The following is a 13,230-nucleotide window of genomic DNA, read 5'->3' as shown; positions in this document are numbered from 1 at the left end:
CTAATACCCGTGAGGATGTTTTCACCTGCCCACTTGGAGCCTGTTCTAAGACAACGGGTAAGAAGAACATGATGAGCGGTGAATGCCAGAGGCTTTTGATTTTTTGGTTTCTGCTTGGTTTTGCCTCCCCTCTCTTTATGGCTGAGACGTTTATGAAAGCATTGGTCCTTCCAGAACTGCCCGGGGGTAACATTTTATTCTACACTTGCTCAACAAATGTTTCCCCTTCGTGCTGGGGAAACAAAGATGGAGAAGGCATGATCCTTGGACCACAGAGAGGGCCCTAGACCAGACCGAAGCTACCCTGTGCTCCATACTCCATAATGTGATTGGTTGGTTGCTGAACAGACCTTCTGCTCTCATACCACCATGGGTATGAACACCTCCAGTGTTTCATTTGAATCATTTCCTCAGTTCCACAGACTTGGACCCACGACCGGGAACAGAGGGAGCCAGCAGCTACTTCCACTTCCCACCTCCCAAGGCATTGGGGCGACTTCAACCCACACAGCTGATGAATGACACGTGTTTACTCTTCTTAACTATTCTCCCTGCTCACCAAGGGCATGGGGACGGAAGATTCCAGCAGTGTCACAGAGTGGCCCACCGTACAACATTGACCACACACTCACCCCTCTCCTTGGAGCTACCGAGAGCAGCTACCACAGCCTCCTCTCTCCACCCCCCTTCATATTAGCCTGATTGCACACACCTAGCTTTGGGGTCAAAGCACATAGAAGTATTTCCTTCCAAAGATGAGCTTCAATCTCTGACCTTTGTATTTCTTCCTCAACCACCCTCTTCTCCCGCGTCTGCATTTTGAATAGTCTTAGAAAGAAGTGTAGCGGTACACATATGTATTCCCAGCACTCAGTAGGCTGAGACAGGCAGACTGAAATGACAAGGCGAGCTGGAGCTAAATAGCGAGATCTTGGCTCAAAAATAAATGAGAAAATAACCTAAAATTAACAACATCAAAATTTTGGCACATTTTAACTTACATTTATGATTCCAATCATTATTCAAAATGTGTTAAGCAAAAAAAATTAAATCATAAAAAAATTAAATCATTAAATCTGGAAGAGATTAGAATATTAAGAATTTGAACTACATCTTAAAGGAATCAGCCTCGCGCAGAAGAGGGCGAACTAACAGGTGGCCTCACTTTGAACAGCCCGCTCTGCTATCATTCTAGGCCCACAAAACCTCAGAGATGGCAGTGATACATTCACGGGGATGTGCTGTTTCCAGCTAATTAAAATATCTTCCCCTTGGCACCAGCTCTTAAAGTCTACGACATGGACACGACTCCGCAGAGAAACAAACTTCCAACCATATGAACCCTTGGGGAATGTCCTGGTCACTTGATTTCGTCACTTGACACAAGCTGGAGTCATTTAGGAAGAGGGTGCCTCAGCTGAAAAAACTCTCCCTACCAGATTGGCCCTACAAGGCTGCAGGGATATTTTCGGGATTAATGAATGATGTAGGAGGGCCCAGACCACTGTGGGTGGGGCCATCTCTGCCCAGGTGGTCCTGGGTTGTATAAGAAAGCAGGCCGAGTACACTAGAAGGAGCAAGCTGGTAAGCAGCACCCCTCCATAGCTTTGGTTTCAGTTCCTGTCTCCAGGCTCCTATCACGGATTCCTGTAACGATAGACTATGAGAACAGCATGTAAGATGAAATGAACCCTTCTCTCCCATGGAATCATCAATAGAAAACCCTAATTAAGGCAGGGGACACACCATAGCTGAACCGAAGCACACCTCCTATTTGAGTAAGTTGATCCCCGCTCCCGGTGGCCTCCAGTTTACGGCAGGATGGGACTGTGGCAGCTCTCTCTGTGGCATACCCAGCCGGAGCCCAGCCAGTGATTACCTGCACAGGAATGGCGATCTTGGTAGAAGCCGTCTCCACAGGTGGACACACACTGTCCCTGCTGTATCAGCAGAGGAGGGAGGCAAGATGAGCACTCCAGTCCGCTGGTGCATGTGGAACACTGGGGTTGGCAGCCTGCCCCGAGACGAGGTGGAGGGGGGAGAAGGAAAAGACCTCAGGTGAGCTGGAATACGCCACCCCGAGGCTGACTCTCACAGACCCCAATCCTGAGACTCTGGGGCTACACACAATTTCATTCATACACTAAGTAGCCCATGTCAGGCACTGTTCAAGGGCTTTGCAGATTCACATGCTGTGATCTACATGACAACCCTATGGAGTAGGCATGATTAATCCTGATTTGACATATGAGAAATCAGCTCCAGAGATTAAATAACCTGCCCAAAGCCTCCAGATACTGGCATCTGAAACCAGGCAGTCTGGCTCAAAAGTCTTGGTCATTTCTACTTATCTAATAGTCCTTCATATCTTTATTACCCAACTTGTCTTCTAAGAATGTCCCTAAACAAGCTTCAAAAAGAATGAAGACTATAAATCAAGAAAGAAAAAGAAAATAATTAAAATAATAATGATGAAAGGAGTTGACCCTTAATAAGATTCATCTGTATCCTAGACACTCTACAAGGGAACATGGAATAAATTTTATCTAACCCACTGGTTCCTTGAGTGCAGAATTGCCAAGTTCTGGTAAATGACCTTATAGATCCATATCAATTCTAAAACTTCCACCCTGGATTAACTGAGCATTTTAGTAAATGACAGCAAGCATCCAGACATTCTTTTTTAAGTCTTCAAAATGAAAGAAATCAGCCTGACTATTAGCAATCATCTGACCTCTATATCATCTACCTTCCAGGAAAGATATTGGAGCATCTATAACATGTCAGAAAAAAGAGATCTGAAGGTAAAGAGGCCAAGGCACCTATAACTTGTAGTGGCTTTTAGATATATATTTCCCTGCACTGTGGTCCCTTCTGTAACAATACTATGGCTCAGCTGGAGAAGAATCCCATTGACAGTCTCTTTAGCCCTATCCAACCCTACCTCTGGGTTGTCATACCTAAACAGAGACTGCCTGCTTGGTAAAAGCCCAGCCCACAGCTATGCACACATCGTCCATTCTGCAGCAGCTTTGTGGGATCCCGGCAGAGGTCACAGTGGTCTGGAGAGTGAGAGCAGGTCAAGCAGTCTGGGTGGCAATGAACTAAAACCAAGAACAAAGAAGAAAACTCAGTACAGACCACGGTCTCCTGAAGATTCCACGGGACACATGCGTTATACTGAATAAGAAGGACACAGAACACCAGAACCCAGGTGCAAAATGACCCCACGGAGCAACAATCCACACTGATGCGAGATTCCATGACCCACCCTGTCTGAAACACCATCATCATCATCCCGAGTCTCCAAATATGTTAAAGGAACAGGCTCCATAACGTTCTGCCTGCTGCCCTGGCTCTACAAAAAGGCAGGACTACCTCCTAGTTATGGGACTTGAGCAGAGCCCGTCATCCATGGTGTCAGAGAGGCTTTTCTGCAGCCTGGCACGCACAGAGACTCCAGACATACAGACTGTAAGTCCTAAAAAGATGGTTACTATCTTTAGCAAATACCGCCAGTTTTCTTCTTTTTCTTCAAAATCCTGTCTCTTGTTCACACTAGTCGGGACTGCCATGCATCTCAGGGGTAACCATCCAAAAGGTTGTTTTGGGGCTTTAAAGTTTTCAAGGGCCTCATTTCTGTTAGTGTTATCATACATAGCATGCTAAATATTTGTTTTGCAAAGCCCAGAGAGGCACTCTGGCAAAGGTACCATAATTAAATATAAAGTTCCGCTGCTTTTCCCTGGATACAGTCTTGAGTGAAGCTCTGATTAGCCAAAACAAGGTGCTGGCGAGAGCAGATGCCAGCGTGGGAACCCGTAGCTTGCAGATGGAAACAATTAATTAGGAAATACACATGGACGGAAATGCCACTTGTCTCTGAGAAAGGCTATGCTAGAGGAGAATCAGTGTTGAGCTGGGGCTGTCGCCGAGCCTGCCAACAACGACTAACCGGAACTAATTCAACCCCAGGTGATTTGGAAGCGCAACTGCAAAACAAGTAGATAAAATTTTCTTCTGGAAGAAATTAATGAGTCTTGAAACTTTAAAACCTCATTTGAGAACTGCAAAAGGAGCCATCTGCTTCACAGTTCACCTTTAAAAAAATAAATAAGAAGGAAATAACATCTCTGGCAAATTTTGTAGAATTACTCTTATATTTTCAGCCGTAGGAGGCAGCTAGGCCTTGACAAGTCCTGAGGGATGGAAGCATTTGACTAATACAAAAATTTTTTTCAAGGTAAACAAGGCACATTTTATAATTAAGAAAACTAAGACACTGGGAGGGCCAGTGACTTGCCCAGAGTTATATGGCTGCCATCAGACAAATTCTGTAAAGATTAATGGTAAGTATAATTGGTCCAAAAAATTAAAAAGTGACAAACTCCCCCAAACTGAGCAACTGAAAACAATGGGAAGAAAGACGAGACTCTATCTGGGTTTTCTTGACAGGAAAACCACCTCAGCAGGAAGAAATGGGACATGGACTTACTTGGTGTGCAGTCGGGACAACACTGTCCCTTCACCACCAGGGCTAGGGTGGCCACTGGGCATGGTGGGCAAGACGGCTGATAGCAAGTGACCTGAGCCTGCTGGCATTCACAGACCTTGCAAGGGCCTTCTTCCCACTTCTCCCCATCCTGCGGGAGACAGTGGAGACAGTGATGGGGTGCAGAAAGTCAAAGGAGAAACTCCTGGGGTAACAGGGCAAGCTCTCACGAGGGCCAGTAGACACATGCCATCAGCACCCGCCTTCCCAGCTCTGCCATCAGACAACAAGGAATTTAACAAACACAGAGTCTCTCAGTCTCTCTCTCTCTCTCTCTCTCTCTCTCTCTCTCTCTCTCTCTCTCTCTCTCTTTGTTTTTAATTGGTTTCTTTTAATGTGCAGCATCAATGGAATGATTTTAAGCACACTCTAGAGAGAAACTGTGAGGTACCTTTGGGCAACCAGAATATGTAAGAAGTATTTAAAATGTGTTTCTCAACACATTTTAGCCCCGAAGCCAAAACAAAACCCACCAGGGGGCATTGCCATTACTTCATGTACCTAGTGGTTAGCAGGTCCATTAAACACAATCTCTATAATAAGAGTGAGGAACTTGGTTCAAACCCTGTATTTCCTTATAGTTACTACAGTCAGAACAACAAGAAAGTCATTGTACTCTCAAAATTAAAGCTTCTGCAGGTCCACTTTTGTGGGTTACAGATGAGCCAGGAGATTTCTCTCCTTAAAATATTCCTTCTGGCCAAGCAAATTATGGTAATATGCATGACTAGTTTGACAGAGAATCTATACTGGTTCTAGAAGCAATTTCCTTGACAATCCACTGACCCTGGAAATCAGAATGAGACAAAGGTCCCTTCACAGGCTACACTGCATTGATCAAAGAGGAAAAATGAGAAAATAGAGTAGATTTTAAAATAAAAGTCTTGATAAAATGCTTGTGGAGCTAACTAATGTAAAATATCACTAACAGTCAACTTGACAGTATTTTTCAAAGCGAATGGGAAAACGTCAGAAAACTGAGGAACAGTCATGAGAAGGAAGAGGTGACATTCAGCTTGGGTTCCTAGATACTTATTCACTAACACGTAAGCTGAAAAGCTTGCTGGCACAAATCAACATGCACTTTGCCTTCAAGGGAAGACACACAGCATTGTAGAACTAACAAACTAGAGAAGGGAGACTCGGTTGCTCGGGGAAGGATCCCTTCACCATTCCAAGAAGCTTTTCTTTCAATGTGGTATCCTTCACAGAGTTCCCTCAGAGATCAGTCTGACTCATCTAGGCTGGAGAAAACCAGCAGGAGGAAGGGAAAGGATACATGTAGGTGCTCATGGTTAGTGAAGTGTAATGATCAATTATAGACAAATAAGCCAAAGAAAAGAGCCAAGCTTAGTGTACAGAAGTCCCAGTTGTTCAGTAACACCATTAGTTTCCAAACACAGTGCCATCAAACGCAGCTATGAAAAATGCTAAGACACCAAATTCTCCATGGTAAATTCATGCAAATCATTACTTAAAACAATTCTGTAAGGATCCACGCACAAATTAAAAATCCATACTTACTGGAATATGCTTAATTTCACTTCCATTTGAAGGCATCTAGAAAGAAAGAGAAATGTATTTATGATACCATTAGAGACATCATTAGGATGATCTGTTTATCTTTCCATTAGGAGTTATCTATTTCCACCAAGCCACATGCAACTTTATTCACTTCATATGAATAGAAATAAAATCTGTCTCCTTCAAAAGCTGGAAAAGATCCGGATCGGAAGTGAAGACAATATGCTGAGGAAATATTTTGGAGTTCTTATTCTTGCTTTGTGCTTGAGCACACGGGTTCACTTCCCCTGGATATACAAGGATTTGAGGTCAAGGACTCTAAACTTGTAAGTGAAACTCTTGAATTTTTGTGGTACCAGGACTACTATGGAGATCCGTTCTTATTTCTAACACTTGGTTTTCTTTAGTTCCATTTGGTCTAAATTACTTCTAAAAATGAGGTGGATGGACTGCTATTATGAAAAGAATACAAATTAAGTATTTATAAGGAGACATTAATTTTCTAAATTCTTACTAAGGATGACTAAAATATCCCCACGAGACAAGCGATGACAACATTCTAAAATTATCAATGTTTTCAACTAAAGAAATGCTGCCGGCTGTTCTCAGTGCTTTTCACCTATCATCTGAATAGGTCAGAGGAAAGTATCATTTTTATCTGCACTATATAAGGAGGATGAGGGACCTTGCTGAAGATCGCAGCATGTGGCATAGGAGGGATTTGAACTTACAGCCTGCCTTGTTGACCTTACACTGTTATCTCTTAGAATATACAGAAGCATTGGCAGGTTGATAGATGTAATTGAGAACTGTCACTCTACTAATCAGAGTACTGACTCCCAATTCTGACAAGCCTAGCCTGATTGATTAGTGGAACTACTGCATTTATGATCAATGGGTATGTGTTAAAAAACACAATAAATTTGTCAACATCCCAAAATCCACATGAAAAATATGGGCTTTAAAACTAAGGCAGGGATGAAGAGATAGTTCAGATGGTAAAGTGTTTCCCACATAAGCATCGTGAGTTCGATACCCAGCACCCACATGAAGAAGCTGAGTGTAGCTCATGCTTGTAATCCTCGCACTTGGCAGACAGAGACAAGCAGATCCCCGGAGCTCAGTGGCCAGGCAGCCTAGCCTATCTGGTGAACTCCAGACCAGTGAGGAACTGTATCTCATAAACAAAGCTGAAGGTGCGTGTCATCTGAGGAATGACACCCGAGATTGACTTCTGGTCCCCACATGCATGTGTACCTGTGTGTGAATGTAAGACGAATTTAAAGGGATCAAGGTAATTTACTTCTTTAACACAGGAAGAAATAAAACTTTAGCAAGCAGAGTTTCACCCCACATCCAATCCATCAAAATCCTGTCATTTCTTTTATTTTTATGTATTACATGGGAAAGGTTTAAGGTGTGTGTGTGTGTGTGTGTGTGTGTGTGTGATTTATTTATATGTATTACTTGGGGGAGTGCTTAGGGTGGGTGTGTGTGCTTTCTTTTATTTTTATGTATTACTTGGGGACTACTGAGAGAGAGAGAGAGAGAGAGAGAGAGAGAGAGAGAGAGAGAGAGAGAGAGAGAGAGAGAGAGAGAGAGAGAGAGAACAACACAGCGTTCATGTGCAGGTCTGTGGATAACTTTGGGAGTCGGTCCAGGCATCTAACTCAGGTTGTCAGGCTTGCACATCAAGTACTGTTCCCCACCGAGCCATCTTGCTTTCACCGAATGCTGCCATTTCTATCTGCAAACCAAATCTAGAGACTGGCCATTATTTACTGCTTCCGTTTTAAACCAGGCCCCTGGCATCCTTCATCCAGAGCAGTGGTTCTCAACTTTCCTAACGCTGCAACCATTTAATACAGTTCCTCGTATTGTGCTGACCCCCAGCCACAAAATTATTTTCATTGCTACTTCATAACTGTAATTTTGTTATTGCTAGGACTCATAATGTAAATATCTGATATCCAAGATTTCTGATGTATGATTCCAATGAAAGGGGTCATGACCCATAGGTTGAGAACTGCTGATCTGGACACTTGAAAAAAATCTCCCAACAAGACTGGCTCTCTGATCTTTTCTGAGTTAGATCATGGCTGGAGGGCTCCAAGCTCCCCAGCACCTCCCACCTGCCTTAAAGGAAAGGACCTGGCTTCTAGACTCCTACTCACCCCATCTCTTAACTCCCCTCTTCCATTCCCTTTCTTCTCTTGCCAATTCCTAAACATGCCGAGCAGGCACCTGCCTCGGGGCCTCTGCACTTGTGGTCTCTCCTCCTAGTCCATCCCCCGGGTATCCACGGGACTCATTCCCTGACTGCCACCCCACTCTGATGCTATTTCTCTGCAGGAAAGACTTGCCCATTCATCTTACGGAGATGAAACCCATCTTCCCCCACAGCTCAGTAACTTCAGTGTTCATCAGCATCTTGCCATCCGTGTCTGTCTGTCGTCTGTCTGCATGCATGTCTGTTTTCTCACACTAGAAAGCACCTTCTACCATGAGAACCGACTCCATCTGCAGCTTTCACCCCTCCCATCCCCAAGGCCTAGCACCCCACTTGGTGCACATCTAACAGTTTGCTGAACAAATGAATGCATCGAAAAAAACAGGAGGTAATAAAGATCCCCTTATTAAGTTAATTTTGATCTATTAATTTTAATAGCCTTTTGTTATTAACCTAATACTCACAATTTCTGCCTTCTGTTCATAAACACAATAACCCTTCCTTGAAATGCATTCTGGGCAGCATTTTCCTTCTAAGTGAACTAATTCTTCACCCTGTAGGAATAAGAGTTGCAGGGGTACACATCAAATTAACATCTCCAGGTAGCAGCAGGAAATTGAGAAGCAGCTGGGTTCCTGACTGGAATGAGAAGCTCCACATATTCCATGTTTAGCCCAATGCTTACTTGGGTGTGCCCCCCACCACAACCCTATCCCCTCCCACACCCTACACCCACCCCACTGGCTTCTTTTGGGTTGTCTCTTCATAATCCCAGCGCACTCTCCAAGTGCTTTTTCTCCCTTGTCCTGAGAATATGAGCATGTGTTCCGTTCTCCCATTCTGTAATTCCCGACCTACCCATGACCAAGAGCTAAATGAGTAAGAACAGTACTCAAGGCAATGCCGTAGTACGGTAAAGAGGAGTGGCAGGAAAGGATGGCACTAGCTTAGATCCATACATTAGAACTTGCAACCCTAGTGTCAACAATAGCATGCAAATCAAGCCAGTATTTGAATACCAAATCAGATGGATCCTTTTATGCACAGATGCAGTCTCAGGCATAAATTAAATAGTAGAAGAGTAATTTTTATTCATCATTCTGAAACTCTTAGTGTTAACCAACTTACAGCTAATTTTCTTTTTAATTATAGGAGGAAAGAGAGAAATGTCACATTTCCAAGATGGATGTTTGCTTACAGTCTTCCCACTTTAATAATTTCAACTTATTTTTATTATAAAATAATGGCTGCTTGATGCTTTAAAAACAAAACCTAAATAATTCTCAATTGTACAGATTAGAAAGCTGAAATTCCACTGCAGCCCCACATTCCCAGGGAATAAGCTACTAAATCACAAATTCTGTTTGCAAATTTGTTTATACAAACAGTAACATCTAACACTGGCAGGCTGCAGTGTTCTTCAAAGCACTGTCTCTTTCCAAAGACTCATTCAGCTTCTGTTGAGTGATAATGTTTCTTTAAATATTAATATTCAACTTGGGGGCTCTATATTATATTTCAAAGTATAGAAACCGTATTAAACAAAAACAGCACTGTAAAATTAAATACTCATATTAAACAATGATAGTTTATGTTTAAAACGCTCTACTAAAGAAAAATACAATGCAAAATCATCAGTTGTCTTTGGGTGGTAGCATTAAGAATGGATTTTTAGGCTCTCTTCCAGAGCCTTCAAGATCTTCTTCAAAGGTGTATGTTTCCTTTTTAATGGAGGTAGACATAAATTTCTAAAACAAATACAAAATTGTATGAATGGCTATAACATCCTACAATTCCGAAAAGCTATTGGAAAAAGAAGGGAGCAGTATGGACTGCTGTCCATCAAAATTCACACTAGTCGGAGGCCAACAGAGCAGAGGGTGCTATAAGGATCAGGCCTATTTACATATAAATTGTTTTGCAGAAACACAAAGAATCAGCCACAGTGATGGCATCACTGAGAATCAGGTTGAAATTTACTTTCAAAGCATATAAAAGCGTTTATACTTGTGTAATCGGAGTGGCTTAAAGCAATATTTTGAAACAAGATAGAGTATGTACTTCTATTAAGAAGAAAAAGCATGATAGCTTGAGAGTTCCCATAGCCCATAGCGAGAAGACCGTGGCCTTTCGGAGCCTTCACACAGAGCAGTAAATACCAAAAAGCCCTCTTCCTGAGGAACAGGATTCAGTTTGGGTGACGTAGGAAGGTCTAAACAGATTTACTATTTATAGAAGCCCGTCTGTCCCCAAACACTTCAGATTATTGCTGTGAGGAACCTGCCAATGAGCATTTGACTTTGGCTTTGAACAAACTGAATTGCGAAACAAACTCATTCATTTCATTTTCAAGTGGGTTCTCCATCTCAAATCTGCTACACCTTCTCCACTAAATACCTACACCCACAGGAACAACAACCTTGGCAGCCAACTTAATGCCCATTAGAAGTGGATGGCCTTTATGGAGACGGCTTTCCTCCAATAGGAGCAAAGGCAAGTCTTCCCAGTCATGCAGGCCCTGCCTCTTCAGTACATGGGCTACAAGCTTCCTTCCTCCCAGCACAGTACATCGCAGATGTAGACAGGAGGTCCTTTTAAGAAGACAGAAATAATGTGATATCTTCATCTGAATTTATGTTCAAAGACATGATAACATCTGGAAATATTAAATCAATCATATTGTGCTATTCTACCACTGATCAATTTATGCTTCATTGTCTAGGGATCTTACGGAATACATCAAAGACAAAGATCATGCCATTTTCTCCTTTTTTAACAAAGGAAACCTGCACGTTGATTTCAAGGCCATTCAGAACATGGCTGCTAACTGATTCTGTGATAAATGACAGTTGGGAGCCTGTATGGTTTTGTCACCTGTAGAAACTGACATCTCGGCAGCTTCCTGTGAATGTGCGACACTAACAACTAATGTATCCTTGGTCTCCAAGATGAGAAGTCAAATGACCTTGACATTTTTAAGAGAGGAGCAGAAAGCAGGGTGGAATTGACTGACAGACCAGCCATACACTTCCCAGTTCCCTCACAGTCGTCTCCCTCAGGAGCTGGGAAGGCATTTAATTCATATTTCCATAATCCTTGGTGCTCCTGCAGACCTCTATGTAGAATCATTTCTGTTCATGTGTCTGGCTTCCCACAAATCTCAAGTCTCAAGTCTCAAGGTCATGGTATGCCTTTTTCATCTTTTTATCACCAGTGAAACAAGCAAAGCAGAAACTAGGAAGCCATTAGGATAACCAGGCTGTAAGGAGACCATTAACCAAAGCCAATTTCAGAATTATGGTGTCTAAAAAAGGCTGGAGAGTATTTTTTTTTCTCTCTTCCTAAGATTCTATTTTGGCTAAGATGTCACTACTGGCAGTGTTTCCGGCTTAGAATCTACTAACTTGCACAAAACTGGGGGTGTGTGGGCAGACTCTGGCAGAGATTGAAGACTGGGAAATGGGCTGCAGCCTTCAGAACCTCAACCCATACAGGCAAAGGTGGGCTAACAGGACATCAGAGGCTGGCTGGGGGAACGAGGCGCTCTCAACTCCAACAGCTGCTTCTCCTTCTCCTCAAAGGCCCACAGAGAGCCTAGCTTACACACCACCACAGTTGGTGTCACCCTACACCAAATGGGCCAGCAGACACATGGGTGCTACCAGAGGGCAAGTGAGTTATGCTACTTTATGTGAGGGAGACTAACAGTAGGTGGTTAAGAAACGCAGCCTACCAGGATCACCCCTCCCCATTTTTCATAAACCTTGGAATATTCCAAGAATTAAACCTTGGAGAATAACCCAGCGTCTTCAGATGCTGAAGGAGGAAGCCCCGCCTAGATGGCGAGAGAAGGGACAGGACTCTCACTGAGTTTCTTCTCATCTCTTTCCAACCATTCTGACTCCCCTCACGTCAGGAAAAAGAAATGAACAGGTGTGTGGGGGCGAACAAATCTACAAGAAGGCAAGACCCTCTCTGCCTAAGCATGCTTCAGCTAAACCAAGACCTCGATTCAGGAGGCAAAATGCAAAGCAAGCTATAAATGACAGCCTTGTTCAGAAGCTCGCTCCTCTTCAGGCTCAGTGCTGGGAGGAGCTGAGAAGTGGGGGAGACGAACCAGAAGAAAAATGCCTTCACTGACCCCTGTGCTTCAGATCTCTGTAAAGACCCTGTATCCTCAAGTTCACAACCCTGAGGGAAACTGGAGGGGCGGATGGGAGCGGCCAGAGAAGGAGACAACTTTAAAAGCATTTTTCTTTCTTTTCTTTTCTTTTTTTTTTTTTTTTTTTTTTTTTTTAGTCACGGGTCAAAATTGAGTTCAAAAGGGGTGAAAAAAGGAATTTCCCTAAAACATACATCTGAAGTCCAGATGGAGGCTTCTATGTGGGAAGCAGCTAGAAATTCTGCAGATAGCAGAAGTCAACTGAGGTCAGCAGAGTTAACTGTTTATGAGGTTCCCCCTTGCTCTTTTTTTTTTTTTTTAATAATAATAATTTCTTTCCCAGTCCAGTCCACAGGAGGGCTCATGGGTATCTTCTACTAAATGCAGCCCCTGAGCTTATCCAAAGGGCCAGGTTCCAAGCACACCTGCAGACCACTGCTTCAAGGCCAGAGCAAACACAACAGGCTACTTACTAGTGATGAGGTCCAGCTGCACCAACTGATAGGCTAACGTCCCACATCATGACCTTCCTTTTATGCCTCTGGCTCAGTTCTTCGACTCTGACCAGATGCACTGATAGCTAAAAGCTCCAGGGGTTGTTCCAAGCTAGTCTGAACAGTCGGTGACATTCACTTCACATCCCAACATCTCTATGCTAAGAGGCCCCGGGAAGTGTGAGCCATCAGCCTGGCATGCCCTCGGTGGCCAGCAAGGAAGGAACACCCACCATCTGCTGGAAGGAGCTGCCACCATGCAAATGGA

General features: G+C 43.4%; 1 protein-coding gene across 1 annotated transcript in view; it reads right to left on the bottom strand.

Moving 5' to 3' along the window:
* The window catches only part of Fras1 (Fraser extracellular matrix complex subunit 1), a 337,326-nt gene that overhangs the window by 219,433 nt on the left and 104,663 nt on the right, over positions 1 to 13,230 (bottom strand). Inside the window, exons 9-13 of the mRNA XM_037208856.1 lie at positions 8,771 to 8,860; positions 6,077 to 6,112; positions 4,496 to 4,643; positions 2,961 to 3,104; positions 1,880 to 2,014 (exon numbers count right to left, since the gene is read on the bottom strand). Coding sequence (XP_037064751.1) covers positions 1,880 to 2,014; positions 2,961 to 3,104; positions 4,496 to 4,643; positions 6,077 to 6,112; positions 8,771 to 8,860 — 553 coding nt within the window. The remainder of the gene's footprint in view (positions 1 to 1,879; positions 2,015 to 2,960; positions 3,105 to 4,495; positions 4,644 to 6,076; positions 6,113 to 8,770; positions 8,861 to 13,230) is intronic.

The sequence above is a fragment of the Peromyscus leucopus genome, chromosome 10 (genome assembly GCF_004664715.2).
Source record: "Peromyscus leucopus breed LL Stock chromosome 10, UCI_PerLeu_2.1, whole genome shotgun sequence".
NCBI classification, from domain to species: Eukaryota; Metazoa; Chordata; class Mammalia; order Rodentia; family Cricetidae; genus Peromyscus; species Peromyscus leucopus.
The sequence above is the reverse complement of the archived record's forward strand: the minus strand, read 5'-3'. Positions and strand labels throughout refer to the sequence as shown.